The 20,704-nt window shown below is 48.6% G+C and overlaps 1 protein-coding gene across 1 annotated transcript in view; it reads left to right on the top strand.

Annotated features, from left to right (window-relative positions):
* Ccdc60 (coiled-coil domain containing 60) overlaps window positions 1-20,704 on the top strand; it is a 175,889-nt gene that overhangs the window by 116,097 nt on the left and 39,088 nt on the right. The window contains exons 3-4 of the mRNA XM_052754939.1: window positions 9,221-9,391; window positions 15,305-15,412. Coding sequence (XP_052610899.1) covers window positions 9,221-9,391; window positions 15,305-15,412 — 279 coding nt within the window. The remainder of the gene's footprint in view (window positions 1-9,220; window positions 9,392-15,304; window positions 15,413-20,704) is intronic.

The following is a 20,704-nucleotide window of genomic DNA, read 5'->3' as shown; positions in this document are numbered from 1 at the left end:
TCCTAGCCCAGCCATTCCTTGCCCACCTCTGCGTCGGAACTAACGTTTGATGGCGAAAGATCAAAACCTTTGAGAGTGCATTAACTTGGCAGGCCACTCGCTTCCACCAACCCAAAAGCTAAGACTGTCATCAAACAGCATCTTGGGCCTATGAAAAGCTTCTCTGATGTACTCAGCTGCCTGCACCCTTGAACTGAGTGTAGTAAAGATCCCTTTGACCCCCTGACTGCAATTCTAACCCGTGACCTCACCTGTAGGGAAGGGACAGTTCCTTAGAGACCCCCTTGGACAATGTAACTTCAGACGCCATCAAAATCCTCTATGTGGCCAATGTTCTTACGGTGACTCTGTAGAGAGGCTCAAATCCACACTTGGGTGTGTACTGTCCCCCACTTCTCTGTCTCTCTCTGCCCCCCCACTCATGCCTGCCTCCCTCCCTCCTTCCCCTATCTCTCCTTCCCTCCCTCCCTTCTTCCCTCTCTACCTCTGTTAACTCTACATCAAAACCTTTTTTTAATAAATAATAACTTTTCTATGGCCAAGTCAAGACTCCCCGCTCAGGATACCTCTGAATATGCCACAGGCTGCCACAGGCAGCAGCAGAGGGTCACCACAGCCCCTGCCCCCACCATCCCAACCACTGACAGAACAAATCAAACCGCCGTCGGTGAGGCAGTGCCCACGGTCTGCCCAGACCTAAGAACTACCACACGTCATACTTCACGGAGGAGCTGAAGAGAACAACCCTGAAGCCATGATGTGACCAACCCATTCACAGGGTCCTGCCCATCATTCAGAGTCCTTCGGGAAGGAGATCCACCTTGAATGGGGATCTGAGAGGTGAAGTCCTGACTCCAGGAACCCCACCCCCACCCCCACCCCCACCCCGTGGTTGGGTTTGACAATCAGCAAATGACCCAGGGACAGTTCTGCTTTGACTGAATAAGAAGGGGGTTGCAATAAGCACTCAGGTCTGCTTTTAGTCAATTTGCTGTTCATACAATACGCTACCAGAGTGACCCTTTGTGTATGTAGTTGACCTTTGTCTGGGTAATCTTGTCCTAACAAGAAGAGGAAAATCCTCCCTTGCAAACCATTAGCACTCAGGAGAGGGCTTTAATCTGCATCCTGACAAAGATGTTAACTTGGGAGGGGCTTAACACACATGGTCCCTTTGTCTGGAAGGCAGTTCAAACTCTGTTGTGATTACAGTGGAGTGAGGTTCAATTACTGTAATAAATATATCCCAAATTTCATCTCAATTGCATTTGCATTTTAATGAATGATTCTCACCTTCTTGTCAATTTGGCAGCCAGACTAGATTTATTAAGTTATTGTATAAACAGGGCATTCTAATGCAGGGAATTTCAATGCAAAATATATGTTCTGATGTATCCGGACCAGGGCTCTTTTTATTAATTTGCCCCATCCAGCTTGCCTGAATAGTCTAGGACCGGAGGATGGTATTTTAGATCCTTCCCACTCTCCATCACAATATTTCCCTACCCTCCTCAGCAATCAATATGTCTGGGTGGGCTGACAGAGTCAGGCGTAAGCCGACCAGATGAAGTGGGCTCTCGAAACTCCCAGCCTCCACACACTGGGAATACACTGATTTATCTGCTATTATTTGAAAACAGTAAAATGTGTTAAGTGAAAATTTCCCATGTAGGCAATAACCCGCTGCAAGAGCAGGACACCCCTGAAATCCGATTGCCAGGAGTGTTTGTCCATCTTAATGTCACTCAGCCTTCCCCAATGAAGCATGCTTGGCTTTATAGCCTCATATTTCTCGTAGGCAGAGACAGAAAATATAAGTGAAAACCGGCTGGATGCGGAACCATAACACCATTAAAAGTTGGGTGTTTGTTTTTTTCTTTTGAGGTACATGTAGGCTGTTAGTCTTCAACAAAGTGACACAGTTAGTCGACCTCCCTCCTGAACAGAAAGGCTGAGCTCACGTGCATCCCCATCACAGGCCACCTCTCAGCTCTCCAGCACTCTGCAGCTGCTTGCGAGAACCACATGCATGTTGGGTGCTGCCCAGTCCTGGTTTCTTCCAGTCCCAGAAGGCGTTTGTGTGAAGTGACTAAGTCAGACACACAAAAAAGAAGAAAATCTTGTATCACACTGTCTTTTTGCAGACTCTAAAGGGAAATGGGGGGGTGTAGAATGGGGGGTTGTAGCACAAATCTTAAAAGTTCGTATTAATAAAATCAAACCCAGGGCCAAGTATTAGGGTGAATGCTGGAAGATCAGAGAAGCAGAACAAGCCACAGCCACCTCGCCTTGCCAATTCCTCAGCTGATCCTGTTTCCTCAGACTGGAAGCCTCTGAGTCCTTATCCAGAATGAATCTCAGCTGAACTGCTGCTAGAAGCCTAAAAGCTTAACCAGCTCTAGTTCCTGGTGCTCACGCCTTAAATACCTTTCAGCCATCACTTCCTGGGATTAAAGACGTGAGTCACCATGCCTGGCTGTTTCCAGTGTGGCTTTAAACTCACAGAGATCCAGATGGATCTCTGCCTCTCAAGTGATAGGATTAAAGGCGTGTGTGCCACCATTTTCTGGCCTCTCTATCTAGTGGCTGTTCTGTTCTCTGACCCCAGATAAGTTTATTAGGGTACACAATATTTTGGGGAACACAATACCACCACAGGGGGTTGTGAGGAGTGAGGAGAGAGAGGAAATACACCCCATCCCTGAATACACCGGATGGGGAAGGGAAGGAGCATTTACTGAGCCTAGTCAACCACAGATGGAGTCTGAGATGGGCAGAACATGACCGCAAGAGAGGAAGGCTCCTGCAGATCTAGGGGTGACCTGGACATAACTACAGACCTCGGGGTGACCTTGGCATACTGCAGACCTAGGGGTGACCTGGGCATAACTACAGACCTAGGGGTGACCTGGGCATAACTATAGACCTAGGGGTAACCTGGGCATACTGCAGACCTAGGGGTGACCTGGGCATACTGCAGACCTAGGGGTGACCTTGGCATACTGCAGACCTAGGGGTGACTTGGGCATAACTACAGACCTAGAGGTAACCTGGGCATAACTACAGACCTAGAGGTAACCTGGGCATACTGCAGACCTAGGGGTGACCTGGGTGTACCAAGCAGCAGGAGGTACAGAAACCCAAGGCTTCCTACTGTGAGCTTGGAGCCTGGAGGTGGAGTTTAGGAAGCAACCCTACTGTTTCTTTGTAGGTTTGGAGAGGGGATGAGGAGAAAAGCGAGGGGAGGGGAGGGGAGAGGGGAGGAGAGTAAAATGAGAGAAGGAGAGAAGGGAAGGAAGAGGAGAGGAGAGGAGAGAAGGAAGGGAGGAGGGGAGGAGGAGAGAGAGGAATCATCCTTTTAGGCAGAGGGTCTTTAATAGCAATGACCACAGAAGAGATCTCAAGAGACACAGCGAGTGTTTATTCTTCAAGGCTCCCAGAGGAAGAAGGGGTCCTGCACCCGAGAAGCAGGCTGGTTCACGTGTGGCCTGTGCCACGTGACAGTTATGGAGCATAACTTTAGACTAAGTAACAGGCGTCACAGAGCCCCTGGGTAGGGATGTGGGTCTTGGATCCTATGTATCCAAAGTCAAGTTATCTTGATAGTGAGGAGGCGGGTAGGGTGGCTGTTGCTCCAACCCTGCTCTCAATCCTGTCTGCTTGGGGTCTGGTTACTTTAAAGGCCTGGGTTTTCTAACGTCTTCTCTTGTACTTTTCACTTGCCATGATGCTCCTCGCATATTTACCCCCCCACACCGCCCCCGCCTCTGTTTTCTCATCTGTCAATCACACTGGCCTCTCTGGACCGTTAAGCAGGTTGACCATACTAAGCATCGCTCCCCATGACTGGGTCCTATGCCAGAGGTGTTAAACTAAACTCACTACATCCAGGGGCTCACTGAATCCTCCCAACAGCCCTCTGGGGCATGAACTAATGAATGTCTGTCCTATTTGAAGCTCACCTGCTTCATTAGCCAGCTGTGGTGGCCAAGCCTGTAATGCTAGCACTTGGGAGGTGGATGCAGTAGTCTCCCAAGATGGAGGGATCATCCCGGATCACACTGTGACACGCTTTCAAATTAATATGTATACAAGTGTCTCTTACTGTCTTCCCCTGTTTCTGTGATGAGATACTCTGAGCAAAGTAACATAATGGAAAAGGGGTTGATTCCAGCTCATAGCTCCAGGGTATAGTCCTTGCAGCAGGGAAGTTCCAGGACTTCAGCTGGCCACACCACACCCTCAGCCAGGAAGAAGACAGGAAGACAGCTCTGCTGCTCACACCATGTGTGCTCATACAGAGCTAGATTTCTCCACATTTACAGTGTACAGGATGCAGCCCATGACATAGTCTCACCCATCATCAAGATGGCGCTTTTCACCTCAGTTAACAAATCAAGATAATTCCCCACAGGCACGCCCAGAGGGCCAGCTCCCAGGTGATTCTACATTGTCAAGTTGACAAGTAAAGCTAAGCATCACACTTAATATTGATAATTACCCGGGGAAGCTGGAGGGGGTCGCGTTGGGTGAGGTGGATCAGGCGCAGAAGAGCAAACGCGGTGTGCCCTAAAATAAGCAGAAGCTAAAAATGTCGATGGCATAGAAGCAGGGAGCGGGATGGTGGTGACTTGAGGCTGACAAGGAGAAAGGGAGATGGAGAGAGGATGGCTAATGGGCTAAGGGTGCAGTGGGACTTGGGGTGGTCCACAGCACGGAGGGCTGTAGCTGAATGACAACCATTAACTGTTTGCAAACAGCTCATAGAGGAGACTTGGCATGTTCCCAGCACAAAAACTAACCAGTATGTGGGGTGATGGTCATGCCACTTACCCCGAACGGTCATTACCCATTCACACTTGTACAGAGATACCACACTGCACCCCAAAAACATGTGCGATCATTATGTCAATTAAAAATAAAAACAAACACTATTCTGAAACCCACTCAAGGGACGGGGAGATAGCTCAGCAGGTTAGGTCCCTCGCTGCACAAGCATGTTAAAGGCCTGAGTTAAAATCCGTGAACCCACATAAGAAGCCAGAGTAGTCTCCTGCCTGTGACCCCAGCACTGTCATGGGTGGAGGCAGGAGGATCACTGGGATTTTCTGGTTAGCAGCCTAGCTCCAGGATCAGTGAGAGAATCTACACCAAGGAAATAAGATGGAAGATGACAGAGAGCAGGACACATGGCATCCTCCCTCGGCCTCTGCACACAGGCACCTGCACACACACGTGCATCCACTACAAGCACACACACACACACACACACACACACACACACACACACACACACACACACCACCCAAAAAAGTAACAAAGCAAAAATCCCACTTGAACCTGCCCCTTCTTCTGCCTTCTCATGGCACACTCCTGTTCTCTTGCCCTAACCCACTGAGCCATGCAGAGTCCGCCCACTGGCACAGCAAGTCATCCTCCCATCCGCTTACAATGGTCCTGGACCCCCCACAGAGAACATATGTCCCTTGAAAATGCAAACACCGTCCCATGCAACGCTGAGGAAGTTGTGTCTGGCAGAGGAAACTTGACATTGTGTAACCCACCTCTGCCTCCACTCCCTGGTGCTGGCAATCACCTTCCTCCACACCACCCCTCTTTGATGTCAGCTAAGGGAGCTCTACACCCGGTGAAGTAGTGAGCAAAAGCCCCCTCACCCCTGTGAGCAGATTTAAAGCCCCAAACTGCTCTTCCCTGCAAATAGCTCTCATCCTACAAATAGCCTAGTAATCAGCAATCAGCAATAATGATGGGGAGGATGTAGGAAACATACAGGGAATTAAATGAGAATCTGCAAAATAAAATTAAGCATTTTTAAATGGGCCTCTGCAGTGTCTGGGGAACACCTCCGGGCTCATTCCGTGATCCCGTCGTCTGAAGTTCCCGGAATAGACTGGGACGTCTGGCATCAGACTCTCCCCTCCACCAACCCTGTTCACCTGTCACTTGGGCCCTTCCAGAAGGCGCAGCAGCTGGGATTCTGGCTGCCTTGGCTGGAGAAGTCCTGAAAACTCAGTAGTTTCCTCAGGTTTTCCAGTCCCAGCCTGTCTGTGGAACTCACTAGCTTAGAAAGCCACCCACAAACACTCCGTGAGACGTTTGCAGCTTCCTAAAGCATCTTTAGAAGGCACAGCCCCCGCCCCCCCCCCCCCCCCCGGAGTCCCCAAATCCAGGTTCACTTCAGGATGCAAGGCTCCTGGCCTCTGCCATACACAGTCTGGGCTTCAGCTCCCCCCTCAGCAGGCCACCGGCAGACTCAGCTCTGCATTTATGCTGACCAGTTCATCCATCAGCACTGACTCCCGCTTCCTCCTGGTGAGCTCCTCCTCAGTCACCTCCTCCAGGAAGGCCCTCCTCCCTAGGTAGCCGGGACCCCTCACACACCTCTCCCCCATGGCCTTTTGGCAATTGTAAAGTCGGTGTTTGTGTGCACTTCTTCCCCCCTACTGTGAACCTTCCCTTAGGAAACTCAGTATCCTTGATGGTTGGTGTAGCCCATCCCCAACACTGATATCAGAAATAGGTTTTCAGCCAAGGCCAGCCAGAGACACGGACACAGTGACAGTTATCAGCTGGCTGCCACCTGAGATACTCTGTCTACAGAGCGAGTTCCAGGGTAGCCAAAGCCACACAGAGAATCCCTATTTCAAAGAACCAAATAATAAGAAATAATTGCTTTTGCCCAAACTTTGCCACAGCAAAAAGTAACACAATGCTTGAGATTTCCATCCAAAATTAAGCAATGTCAAGGAAGGGTGGTATAATACTCTTGTAATCCCAGAGCTCAGAGGCTGAGGCAAGAGAATTTTGAGTTCAGGGCCAGTTTGATTTACACAATGAGAAACCAGGAGAAGGGGGCTACTTCAAAAGAGAGAAATCAAATACCATTTTCTCCTAAACGAGGTTTCCAAAGACCCTCTAGTCTGAATTAGATGCCCCTCCCCCAAAGCCCAGAATCTTTTCTCCCTATCACTCTGTGTTATTGTTGACCTTTTGTGTGTGTGTCTCTCTCTCCCCTAAGAGGCCATGAGCACCAAAGACCCCAGAGTTTTGTTCATGCTGTATCCCCAAGTCACCACACATAGGCTGCTTATCAAGAATTTGCAGATCAAATTAAATTTCAGACCCAAAATGTCTATGTAGGAAACATGGTGGTAGTTTACTGTGTTGCCTCAGTACAGACAAGTTGACAAAATGCACACACCCATCATCCTTTGCTCTGCAGCTCATTGCTGTCAAATCCCACCTCTGCTAAAGATGGCTAAGAGGAAGGAGGCGTGGCCATATGCATCAGGGCTGATCAAGGGGCCATGGTTGGGTTGGCAAAAAAAAAAAAAAAAAAAAAAGGTCAAATCCCAACACAGGTCACATGGTACAGCAGCCATCTACACGTAACAACTCAGATGTCTAAGCCAAGCTCACAAATGTATGTATGCAAATCGAAGAGAAGGAAGCCTTGGTCAGACCCCAGACCCTCAGCGCTACCTGCTCTGCCATCAATGATCATGGACACGTCCCTCTGAAGGCCTGGCACCTGCTGGTTCTTCCTATGCATGTTGTCTCTAATCCTGTTGGCTGTGAAGTGTGTGTGTGTGTGTGTGTGTGTGTGTGTGTGTGTGTGTGTGTGTGTGTTACTGTGGGTTGTGCACATTTGCGTGCTGGTGTGTGTGCATGTGAGGTCCATTCGTGTGGAGACACTGGATGTCTTCCTTGATCATTTCTCATCTTTAGTTTTTGAGATGAGGTCTGTTGTTCTAATCTTAGATGGTCTTTTAATAAAAAAATAATCCAGAGCCAGATATCAGGGTGAAAGCTGAAAGATCAGAGAAGCAGAACAGCCAGCCACTAGTTCTTACCCCTAGGAAATCCTCAGCTTCAAGAGAGTGAGTTCCTGTTTCCTCATGCCTTATACACCTTTCTCTGTCCTGCCATGTTACTTCCTGGGATTAAAGGTGTGTGTGCTTCCCAAGAAAAGGCATGAGATCTCAAGTGCTGGGATTAAAGGTGTGTGCCACCCCTGCCTGGCTCTATTTATCTCCTAGACGGGATCAATCTCTTGTAGCCCAGTGTGGCCTTGAACTCAGAGATTCAGATTAATCCCGAGTGCTAGGATTAAAGGCGTGTGCCACAACTGCCTGACCTCTGTGTCTAATCTAGTGGCTGGCTCTGTCCTCTGATCTTCAGGCAAGTTTATTAGGGTTCACAATCTGTCACCACAAAGTCCAGCTTGATTGGCTGGCCAGTGAGCTTCAGGGATGTGCCTGTCTCTGCTACACCCAGGAGCATGCTGTCATCTCTGACCTTTTTACATGGTTCTGGAGATCTGAACTCGGGTCCTCACACTTGCGTGGAAGGCACTTCACTCACAGAATCATCTCCCTGGCCTGGGCTCTGGCTCTTCGTGTCTCCACATAGCATCCTTTAGCAGGCTGACTCTAGGAAACATGCTCCGTAAACACCAGCTGGGAGGTAGAACAGAGCTTTCCAGGGATGAAACAGCCTGTCCCAGGTCTTAGTAAAAGACAGATGCAGCACTCAAGCCAAGGACTGTCTGACTCTGGAAACGCAGAGACGGGAGGGGATCTTCCTTACTTCCATGTGACCGTGACAAACAGCTGATACAGACAATCTGACGAAGGAAAGGTCCATTTTATCTCACGGTTTCAGTCCATCATGGCGGGGATGGCTGGACACAGGGCAGTTCAGTCGCTGGTGGCAGGTGACAGAGACCACTCATGTCTCAGGCAACCAAAAAGCATAGTGAGAGGAACCAGAACCAGAACCTTCAAAGGTCCCCCATGACCCACATCTGCCAGCTGCTCCCCACATCTCAAAAGCCCCACAGACTCCTAAAGGAGGGCCACCAGCTGAAGAGCCGAACACTCAGGACAAGAGCCTGGGGGGGACATGTCACAATCAAGCCATGATATGAGGGTCCTGTTCTGTGGGCGTGAGATAGTTGATCCTCAGACTGAAGGATATTGTCCTAATATACTTAAGAGCTTGTCTTGGATATCTCTCCCCCGCCCCTGCCTCTCTCTCTATGCATATACATCTATCTGTCCGTCTATTTATCCATCCACCTGTCACTGTCCCTCATCTCTCTCCCTCTCACTTTATATCCATCTCCCTATCCACCTATCTGCGTATCTGTCTGCCTCTATCTCCCTCCCCCACCTCCCGCCCCTGCTCTTGCCTCCAGCTTCCTGATCCAGTGTGTGAAGATAGGCCGTGGATATTTTACCATACTGCGAGAGGAAAATGCCGTGAAAAAGCGAGAACAGCAGCTCCAGAAGCTGAAGGAGGAAGAATTAAATAAATTCCAACCGGCCAAGAAGTACTCAGATATCCAGTGCAGGGGCACTCTGATGACGTAAGTGGGCAGCAGCCTCGGGGATGCTGGGCAGCAAAGGCTCGCTCAGGGTGGCTCCCCCTTCCCTAGGCTGGTCCTCAGTCCTTTCTTCAGCCTTGTCCAATCTTCCTGGTCATCCTCACTCTCTGGCATTAAGTGGAAAATCTTCTATTGCACATTCCACCCTCCTATCTGACGATACTAAGGGGGATAGAAGACATCTATCTGGCTTGTTCCCAAATACACTTCCCCCATGTTTTCCAAACCTTCTCCTACCCTGATCCCTCCCCACATCCTCTTCCAACCAAAGCTCTGCTCAGTACTCCAGTACTCAACACCGGTTTTCAGTGCTGCTTCCTCCCGGTACTTCCTAGCTTTCAGCCAACCCACCTTCAGGACCATTTGTTCTCCGGGTCCTCACACCATGTGCCTGCATTCATCACTTTATCCCATGTCAGTGTCTCTGCTCTACGCCCCCAGCTACAGCCCCTGGTTTTTACACAAAGCGAGCACACAGAAGAATGTCTGTGTTCTGAGTAAAGCCACTTCCCTCTCAGGAAGCCTTTCTCCTGGCTAGGGGAGGACCATCCACAGACCGCTCCGTTATGAGATGCTCACATAGATAAAACAGCAAGAGGAGTCATAGCAGCAAACACAGCAGTAGTGATGGATGTTCACTGTGCATCGTCCCCACAAAACAGGAATTTATTAGCCCTGCTTGAGAGCCATAGAAACATGGACTAAAAGACACCTGTTGGTTTCCCCAACATCACTAGTTGGAAGCATCTTCAGTCGCAAACCCGGTGGTACCAAAGCCTATGAGCTTCCACAATCATCACGGACAAGGTCCCAGGAAACTTAGCTTGTGAGGGTGGAGCACAGTATACCCTGGGAATGAGAAGAGACCTCTAAAGCCGACAGGGAGGAGGCACGTGATAGAAACCGGCTGCAGCTGTAACCAGTTAGCAAAGCTCACCCCAGCAACCCATTAAAATCACCTGGTAGCTGATGGTAATTCACAGCTACCAAGGAAGCTGAGACAGGAGGTCAAAAACCCCCAATCAAAAAATAATAACAAGAATGGCCTGGAGAGATTTTCAAACCACTAACCACTAGTGTCCAGGCTACATCCAAGCTAGTTATAGTGGGCTCTGTCATGGGCTGGGAAGAGTTACATATTTGTAGCATTTTTAAGTTCCCCTGTTTCCAACAGTATGTTGGGATACACAATATATTACCACACTCCAGTCCCTCCTACAATGTCCCACTTCCTCCAGCGAGGCTCCACCTCCTTCAACAGCCTTCCCCAACAGCACCACCTGCTGGGGGCTAAGTGTTCTCACATGTAAGCCTGTGGGGGACATTTCACATTCAAACTACAACAATCTGACACATTCTTTTTTTTTTTTTTTTTTTTTTTTTTTTTTTTTTTTTAAATTTATTTATTTATTATGTATACAGCATGTATCCCTGCAGGCCAGAAGAGGGCACCAGAGCTCATTACAGATGGTTGTGAGCCACCATGTGGTTGCTGGGAATTGAACTCAGGACCTCTGGAAGAGCAGTCGGTGCTCTTAACCACTGAGCCATCTCTCCAGCCCAATCTGACACATTCTTACCGAACAACTAATGGTGATATATTGAAAGATGTCAGCACACAGAACTCTGAACTCCACTCCACCTATCCCTTTCAGTTGAAAGAATAAACAGGAATCAAGAAGAAGAAGAAAGAAAGAAAAACACCCCAGAGAGTAAAGCGTTGATCGGGACTGGGATGATGATGGGAAATGGTGTGTGATACCAACAGGTACATCTATGACACACCAGTAACAGTCCATCAGAAAGTCTTGGCATCCAGCATACATGATTAGGGTAGTACTGTATTTTCTTTCTTAAAAGCACCTTTAAACATTTAACTGGCACAGAAATGACTGTGTGTTCATAGGGTACAGCGTGGCATCTCAGTACACACGTGTGACATGCAATGGTCAGATTGGGGTCCTTACCAGATCTATCACCTCAAACATGTTAGTTTGAGTAGAAAACATTCAAAGCCATCTCTGTTCACTATGAGGGAGTACACAACCCACTGTGATCAATCACAGTTTTCCAACCGCTGTATAAGGTTAGAGGTTACCCTCCCCAGGAGGGCGTGTCAGTCAATGAGAGAGCACTTCCTAGCATTCACAAGGTCTGGAGTTCAATCCCCAGCACCCCAGGAAACATAAACCACATTGTTCTTCACAGCAAGCTCTCCATGCATTGTCTCTGGCCAAAAGTCATACACAACATGTTCGGGGTCACAACCATTAAAATGTCCTCATTGGACATTGAAAAAGGTATGTGACACAGAGAGAGACGGTCAGTGACCAAGGGGTCTTTCTTTTTCTGACAGTCCCAAGACCATGGTGCTAACTCTGCCTTCTACCCAGAGCCCATCACTCTGCCCAAGCCCAGGTCCCCCAGTGCTGCCCGTCAGCTGGCAGCCCTGCTATAGGATAAAGAGGAGTAAAGCCCTGGCTCCTTTTTGCAGAAACTGTATTCTAATGAACAAGCCACCCAACCTGCACCACACAAGGAGAGGAGAATGTTGAAGGGGCCGCATAGAACATCCCACTTATGTGGATGTGGCTTTAATCCACAGCCAGAGGACCCTTCTCTCTCTTTGGTCCATGTTGGGGTATGCGAGACATGGTTCAAAGTTTAATAAGTTTAAACACGCATGCAGTCACTCCTTTCGTTGGTCTGTTTATGTTTCACCTGGCAGACTCTCTGAGCTGCACAAAACAAAATAAATGACTCCCCACTCCGTGGGTGCAGCATCAAACGCAAGAGTGGGCCTTGCTTTCTAAGTTAGCACGAAGAGACTGTCTACAGCACGACAGGGTCGTAGTCAAGAGTAGTTAGGACCTGGGTTCAAGTTCTGACTCCGCCTATACAACTGCTGGACGTTGAGCAATTCACTGGACCTCTCCGGGCCTTCCTTTATTTTACCCAGATGGATGGTACCAGACCCCCTTCCTTACTGTGAGGATTACATGAAATGATGGCTCTGCTGAGCACAGACCACAGCATACAAAACATGCTCAGTGGCCATCAGCGACTGTAATACAACAAGGTGATTGTGATCTCTCAGGGCTTCCGTTACATTTTTGCATAGAAATCTTATTTTCCATGAAAGCGGCCCACATCTTAGACCTACTTTCTACAAATACAGTTCCAACACAGAGGTCTCACGAATGCAAGCATTCTTTTACAAATGTCTTCTAACCAAGTATTTGATCTTTTGTTTTTAAAATGCAAAGGGGATTGGTTTTGCCCCGCCCATACACACACACCTCAGCATCTAAGTGATTCCAGGCAGAAGTTTTAAGTCTGACAAACTGGACAAGGAAAAGGGGAAATCAAGCCCATCCCACAAGGCCCCCGCCGGCAAGCTCTCCTCCCCACTGGCTCAATGACCTTGTTTTTCAGCTGTTGATTCAGCTGGAAGAGGTGGAGGGGGAGTGGAATTTGTCTTATTATTGGAGTCAAGAGAAGACATCAAACCAGAGATTAAGGAGTATGAGTGCTGGGTTAATTTCTGTTTACTCTGGGAGACACGGTTAGGCCAGCAAGACAGAACACGGCCATGTGCTTGCCGGTGAGATTTTTCTTTTCTAGTGTGTCTTCCAGCTCTAGTGTCAAATACAGAGTCAACGGACACGGGAACTGGGGCACCTAGATTCTGGGGCTGTCTTTTAATTAGCTCCATGACCCCAAGACTGTCCTCCAATTCCCTAGAGGAAGGTGTCTGGTCCTCACGTGTGTGCCAGCGTGACCTCACATGAAGCTGATCTTTGCAAGAGAAACTGCTCCCCACAGCACCCTCTCGAGGGCTTCCTTTCCTCGGTGGACAAAGAGAGAAGCATGGGCAGAGCTCACAGGCCCAGGCAGTCTTGTTCATGGACTCCTGTTTCTGCCTCGGCGCCCAGCCTCCTCTGCCAGGCTGACCACACGCCTCCCAGTACTGCCTCCCAGTACGGGCCCGTCCTCTCTTCTAGTCGCCTAGTGAACTCCATCCAACCTTCAGGTTTCAGTTCAGTGTTTCCATGAAGTGCCGACTCCAAAACTTACTAACTCAGGACGACGGACACTAAGATCAAAGGATAGTCACTGCTGCCTTTGGTGTCAGCTAGGGTGGCTCAAGGAGACCTGCTCCCTCACACTGGCCTGCTGCCTCCCCCCGTGAGCCTCTTCACAGGCCAAGGGATTCCTCACAGAGCAGATGCTGACAACATCCCAGGACGCAGGGAGGAGAGGCCACTCCCTCTTGAATCCTGACATGACATCACTTTTTGGCAAATTCTATTGAGTCTACCCACCACAGAGCCACCACCTAAGAACAGGGGGGAAGTATGGGGACCCACTCTCATCTGGAGGTTTATCGGTGAATCTGGGTGATGTTCTTTGTAACTGTCATGGCTCCCTCAGGGGATTATAGCCAATGTTAGGCTGTCATACTCTGCATACACTGAGCCCCATTGTGTGCTTGGTTACACCCAACCCCACAAGACTCTAAGCCTCAGGAGGGAAAGGGGAGGCTCAGTCTCCTTGGATGTTACATCTGCTGCCCCTAAACAGAAAAGATATTCTTTAGCTATCACTGGAAGTGTGGGTGATCTGGGAGCCACCCTGTATGGAAAGCACTTACATGCGACTCCTGAACTATTAGCGCTTCAAGGGAAAAAGTGAGTGGAAACCAGCAGTGCTCAAGCCTGGGGTGTATGACCCCAGCCAAACAAGCAGAGACAACCCCCCCCACACACCTGTCATCTTCAGCTGCCGCTGATGCTTAGCAGTGACATGGCCGGGAGTGACCAGCATTTTTAAGGTTTCAAGAACCAAAGCTTTACAATTTTTACATGAAGTTTCCCAAATTTAAAATATGGGTGGTCGATTAAGTTGCATGTGCAGGCACACACACACACACTCGCACACACATATGCACACACACAGTAGTTTGATTAAAATATACCTGCAGGCCGAATTCAGTTATAAGGGGGAAAAATGCCTGTGATGCAGGAATATTTGAAAGAAAACCATTTTCTATAACTGAGATAACCTGCTCTGTGAGGGCTGAAGAAAAACGAAACACTGAAATACGGTTTCAAAACACCATTCCTGGAACCCAGCCAGAGATGGAGAGTGTGCCAGTCAGTCTTGGTTGTCAACATTGACTGACTTGAGAAACGCCTAGGAGATTTGCAGTGCCCACCTCTGGGTGTGTCTGGGAGAGGGTTTCCCGAGAGGGAAGATCTGCCCTGAGTGTGGGCCACACAATCCCACAGCCTGGGAGCCCAGATGGAATAAAAGGGGGAGACTGAGAAAGCAAGTCACCACAGGTTTCTCTCTGTCTCCCTCTCCTCCTTCCCCACTTCCTCTCCACCCCTCTCCCCTTCTCCCCCCTTTTGCTCCCTCCCTCTCCTCTCTCCTCCTCTACCCTTTCTCTTTCTTCCCCTCTCCCCTCTTGCTCTGCAGGGTAAGCTGACCCACCATCCCCTCCCTGCCAGGATAGACTGAAACTCTGAGGCAAAGCAAATCCTTTCTCTCTCAATGTATTTCACTTGAGTCTCTTGTCACAACAATGAAAAATGAACACAAAAGTATTTCTTGTCTTATTCTTGAGGAAGCATTTCCAACACCTGGTACGGTGTCTCCAAAACAAAGGGTTTCCCTCCTTGCTGATTTTCTTGGCTCCTCTGGTGGGGCAAGTGTTGTTTTCTTTTAATATGCTCTGTTCATAGGCTTCTAGAAGTCTCACCCAGCATGCTGGCATGATTGCCAGGCACACTGTAGGTGCCCAGTAATGAGTGCCAAATAAACTCTGTCATAGATAAGGTCTAAAGCTGCTATGTATGACTCACCCTGCTCCTCCTTCTGTTCTTCCCTCAGTACCTATGAGGATGAGAAGTTAAAGAAGATGGAGGCCGGCATCATTATGCGTCCGTTCACGCCGGTCCACAGCTGCCTCATGGCTCCCTCCTTGCCCGACTCTCACGTGTAAGCACGGATTATGTGTCAGGAGGCATTTGGTTGCTCCTTTGTCCTCTTGAAAGGGATGAGGAGCTTGGAGCCGGCAAAACTGGCTCATAAAAAAAAAATAACAGAGAAGAGACACCATAGATGTGGTGGATTAGACCCCAGCAGCAAATCAGATGGGCCAGGAGTCATCCCTTCCCTCACCAAGCCAGACGCTCAAATGTAAAATAGTTTGCAAAGCTTGACAGAATCTGTCTTGAGTTCTCGCTGCAGGGCTTGTACAAAAACATCTCAGCTCAGGGGACATGATTTTCCCCCCAAGACTCAGAGAGCTATTTCCCAGGGAAGTCTCTGTGATCCGATGCCTAAAGGCCTGGCCTGCTCATCTCACGGCATGCAGAGACTAGTCAACCTTCCAAAGTGCATGCTTGCTTTCTGAAACCCTGACATCCGGTTCTTCTCCTGTCTCTTCCGAGAGCTCTAAGTCCACAGCTTTCTACCTGGAAAGGTTCAGGCAGAGACATGACCTCTGACCTCAGCCCTATTGGCATCTGGAGACTGAGAGTTCATTGCCGTGAAGAGCTCTCCCGTGTAGGACTGGATATTTAAAAGCAGCATCCTGGGCTTCTGCCCAGCAGATGTTAATAGCACCCTCACCCTGCAAGCTGTGACAACCACAGATGTCTGCAGACATGAACAGATGTCCCCTCCAACCCCAGTGTTGGAAACCTCTACCTTAGGAGAAGGCATTCACAGCACTGCACAGAACATTCTGCGTTTATTCTGCTCCCACGGTCTTTGCGGTAATGACTGCCATTCTGTAGACACCACATACACTCAGCCCTCTCCGCAGCCCTACTGTGTAGGCATTTCCTCGTCCCTCTCCGCAAAAAAAGAAAGTGGAAGCTCAAAGATGTGGACCTGCCGCTTCTTGGTCCCAGAGCACACACAGCATGTCACCCTCCCAGGCTTTAAGCCAGATCTGTCTGATGTCACACCCCAAGTTCCCCTTACATGCGCTATAGAAAGTAGATCTCAAGGCCTTGCCTTTGGGGAGTCATGATATATTTTGAAAGTTAAGTCTCCTGCACACAAAGACTAACCTTAGTTCATGGTAGAAGATGCAGGCAGCTATTACCCACTCCACCTCCACCACCACCACCACCACCATCATCACCACCACCACCACCACCACCACCACCACCACCACCACCATCACCACCACCACCATCATCACCACCACCACCACCACCACCACCACCATCATCATCACCACCATCATCATCATTCTCCATCATTCATTATCATCCATCGACACTGTCATCAGCAGCACACACTGAACACGTCCGCATCCCTTCTTAATAGTCCATGTTAATCCCACCTCATCACACTGGCCTCCTGCCTACCTTTGGTTGACATTGTCTGGGTTTCTCGGTAGACCTATTCATCATGAGCATTCCAAGTGGCAGCCTAAGTTGGACGCCCTTAAAGTGTCGCCTTAGGAAAACAGGCCTTGTGATTGCTCGGTGTCTCTTGGAAGCACTCTCCTGTCTCCCCGCCATTCCCATGGATATGCCCTCTGGAAGCATGAGATTCACATACATCAAGAGATGGGAAGAGATGCCTTGAAAAAAATGGGTCCTATTCCCCATTCATTTGATCTGAACAATGAGGCTTAAACACAATGAGCCTTAAGTGTAGTGAACAGAAATAGTTTCCATCAATGCCAAATGGGGAAAGTGAATTCCAGTAGTAGATGAACCCTGCTTGAGGTCTCACAATGGGACCCTTAATTCCCTGGCTCTGGCTCCAAGCTCAGGTATATTAGATAGGATATCATTGTGGTTGTCAACTCACAGTGAATGTTATAGTAATATGTTTATTGTTATCTATGAGGTATCTAGTAAATGTTTTGGGTTTTGCACATCCTATGGTCTCTCTTGCAACTACTTTACATTTGTAGTATGAAAGAGACAAGGGTGAGTTGTATTGTCTGTGTTCCAATAAGGCTTTCTTTATAGAAACAAGGGAGAAACCCACTCACTGACTATAGTTTGCCAACCCTTGCCATAAACTACAGATGGCCATTTCTTTTCCTTGACTAGTGAAAGGTTCTGGCCATGTTGAATAGCTAGAACATTAATGTATTTCTCAACTTGGAGTGACTTAGAACTCTCTCTCCTTGCTTCCAAGTCTACAGATTGCTGGGTGAACCCACCTTAGCTGGTTCTGGCTGGGTCTGCTTCCGTGTTTGTATCCAGTTGTTGGGTAAATTGGAGACTGGCTGGTCTTGGCAGGAGCAGCCTTTTGTTAGATTGGTTGCTTGGTGACTAGAATGATAGATGCATCTCTCAACATCTAGTGTAGGCAGCTATGGGCTTATTCATACTATATCCAAGAGAAATTCTGAGAACAAGAGCCTGAACACAAGGCTTCCTAAGGCAAAAGCTCACAAGAGGCACAGTGGCCCTCTACCATTCTGTTGACCAAGCCTGTCAGAAGACCAGACCAGACACAAGGAGTGGGAGAGATTCCACTTCTTGATAAGATGAAGTAGCAAGTCAAAACACAGAGGATGTAAAATAAAGAGTGGGGAGGGGGATCAGGGTATTTCAGAGATTTATTTTATTATTCTTTAACTGTTTCTGTGTGTGTGTGTGTGTGTGTGTGTGTGTGTGTGTGTGTGTGTATGTATGAGTGCAGTGTCCTCAGAGCTCAGAAGGGGGCAGCAGATCCCCTGGAGCTGGAGTTGCAGGTAGTTGTGAACCCCATGTGGGTGCTGAGAACTGAACCTGAGTCCTCTGGAAGAGCATCCAGTGTTCTTAACCATTGAGCCATCTCTCCATGAATTAGAGCATCTTTGTAATCAGTTGTATTAGGCATTTTTCTTTCCACTGTGACAGAATACTTAACAAAAAGTAACACAGGGGCCCAACATGTAAAGGCCCTCACTTACTGCTGTGTCTGGTGGCCTGAGTTTGATCCCTACAGCCTGCAAGGTGGAAGGAGAGAATTGATTCTTGCAGTTTGTCCTCTGATGGACACAGGTGTAACACAACACACCCCCTATCCCAGCACATCAAATAATTTTAATAGTTACTTAATTAGTTACTTGGTGTCATTAACTATTTAATTAATTATCTAATGTAATAATTAAAAACTGTAAAAAGACAAAAGAAAAAGAAGCAATGTCATGGAAGAAGAAATTATTCTGGCTTGAGTTTGAGGGGATTCAGCCGACCCTAGAGGGGAAGGCAAGGCAGTAGGTGCATCAGGCAGCCTGCTTTTACCTGAGCTGATCACAAAGCGAAGAACTCAGGCGGAACCAAGCCAAGACACAGCTCCCAGGGCCCTGATCTGCCATCTAGTCATCACGACCCAGAGATTTCACAGTCTCACAAGACAGCACCATCGGCTGGGGACCACCTCAAACAGTGAGCCTGTGGGGGAACGCCTCTCATTCTAACCATAACATTAATCTACCGAAAGACATGAGGGCAGGCTCTGCGTGTCATCTCTTAAGCTCTGAGCCACAGCATCAGCCAGGGTAGACCGGAGCCTGGTTAGCCCCCTCAGTCCCAGTGCAACTGATCCCAAAGCTGGGTGATAATCCTGAATTAACTGTGTGGAATCGATCCCATCACCCCAGGGGAGACTTGGCTTTTACCTTTCAAAAATGGGAGGGGCGGTCTAGAGGATTGAGACACAGATTCCTACCATCTCGATACAATGACAAGGCTGTCCCTAGCAGCCTTTTCTAAATACCCATTCAGTAAAAGCATGCCCACACCCTATGTCCAGATCTGCCATTGAACACTGGGGTAGATGGCTGTAACAGCATTGTACACATGGTCTGGCATCTGTGAGAGGAAACTACTGTCGCCCCCCCACCCACCCAGGGATGTTCACTCCCACCCCTCGGGTTCCTACTGTATTTGCTCAGGCGTGTGGCTGCTGGTTCTCAGGTTCTGAGCCTAGGCATTGCGGACATGAGCTTTGTGCAACCCCATGCAGAGATTTTTATCTATTGTGCTTTGCAGTCAAGCAAATAAGTGTTTTCTTTTTAAATCTGAGCTATTGTTCTGTGACCTGCAGAGAAAAGGCAGATCTCTATCAACCAAGCTTCCAGGTTTTGTTTTTGCCTATTTCCAAGTTCGTTCACTACAGATGAGGTGAGAGAGTGTCGAGTTTCCGACTCCTTGTAAGTGATCTAGACCCATCAGATGAAACCATTTCCTGATGAAAAATGACTCTACCGTACGGCAGGAAACATTAGAAGGGATTCTGGAGGCTGGACTCAGATTCCAACTCTGTCATTCACTGGCCTTTTGACCTTCGATGAGTTTCGTGGTCCTTTATAACTCAGTTTCTTTTATCTACAAAATAGTGATGCTAATGGTACCCTCTCCCAGATTCATAAGGATGAGAGTAATCCACGGAGAGTGAACCATTAAAACAGCACTGCTCTTGGGGGTGTTCACAGTTACTATTGGGGTGGTGCTGTCACTACACACTATATCTCAGTGGCCCTGAGCATGAGAGCTCAGTCAGGGAAAATGTCAGATCGAAAGAAACTGGCTCCCACCATCTTCCATTCGGCAACCAGAAAGATGCTGAGCCCATCTGTGTCCATGCAGCAAACCATGCAGCTGGCCAAGACCATGTGGCCTGCTGGTCCTTGAGAGCAAGGACAGTCAATGAGCATGGAGCTGTGCTAAAGCAGGGACCTGCGGTGTAGAGACAGGGGGACATGGTGTAGGGATACCCTTGAACAGAGCCCAACCTAGACCTGGAGGGAACAAGGAAGGCTTCCCCAGGACCTTACACAAACGGAGTTTATTGTCTCCCAGTTCTGGGGACTGGACGTCTAAGAGGCTGGTCTCTCCTTGGCCACACAGCGGTCCCCTCTCTGTTTCTTCACAGCCTTTCCTGTGTTGTAGCCATGGAGAATCTTTGTGTCCATATTCCCTCTTCCCACTAAGAACATCAGTCAGACTGGATTAGAGCCTTCCAAAATGGCTCCGTTTTAAACGACGTGCCTCTTCAAAGGCCGTATCTCCAAATACACTCACACTTGGAGGGATTAGCTTTTAACAGAAGAATTTCCAGCTCCACAATTAAGCCCAGGACAGGTGGTTTAGGGAGTTTGGAGATGTTAAGCAAGGGTGGAGAGGGTCCGCTTTGATTGTTTGGGGCACTTTCAGAAATCACTAGGATGGAGGGGATGGGAATAAAAGACGGATGGGTTGAGAGAGCCTAGGTGAAAGGAGAAGGGAAGGGGAGGGGAAAAGGAGGGAGGGAAGGAAGGAAGAA

Source organism: Peromyscus californicus, unplaced genomic scaffold, assembly GCF_007827085.1.
Source record: "Peromyscus californicus insignis strain IS unplaced genomic scaffold, ASM782708v3 Scaffold_2__1_contigs__length_46816999, whole genome shotgun sequence".
Lineage (NCBI taxonomy): Eukaryota > Metazoa > Chordata > Mammalia > Rodentia > Cricetidae > Peromyscus > Peromyscus californicus.
Note: the sequence above shows the minus strand (reverse complement) of the source record. Positions and strands in the feature narration are given on the sequence as shown.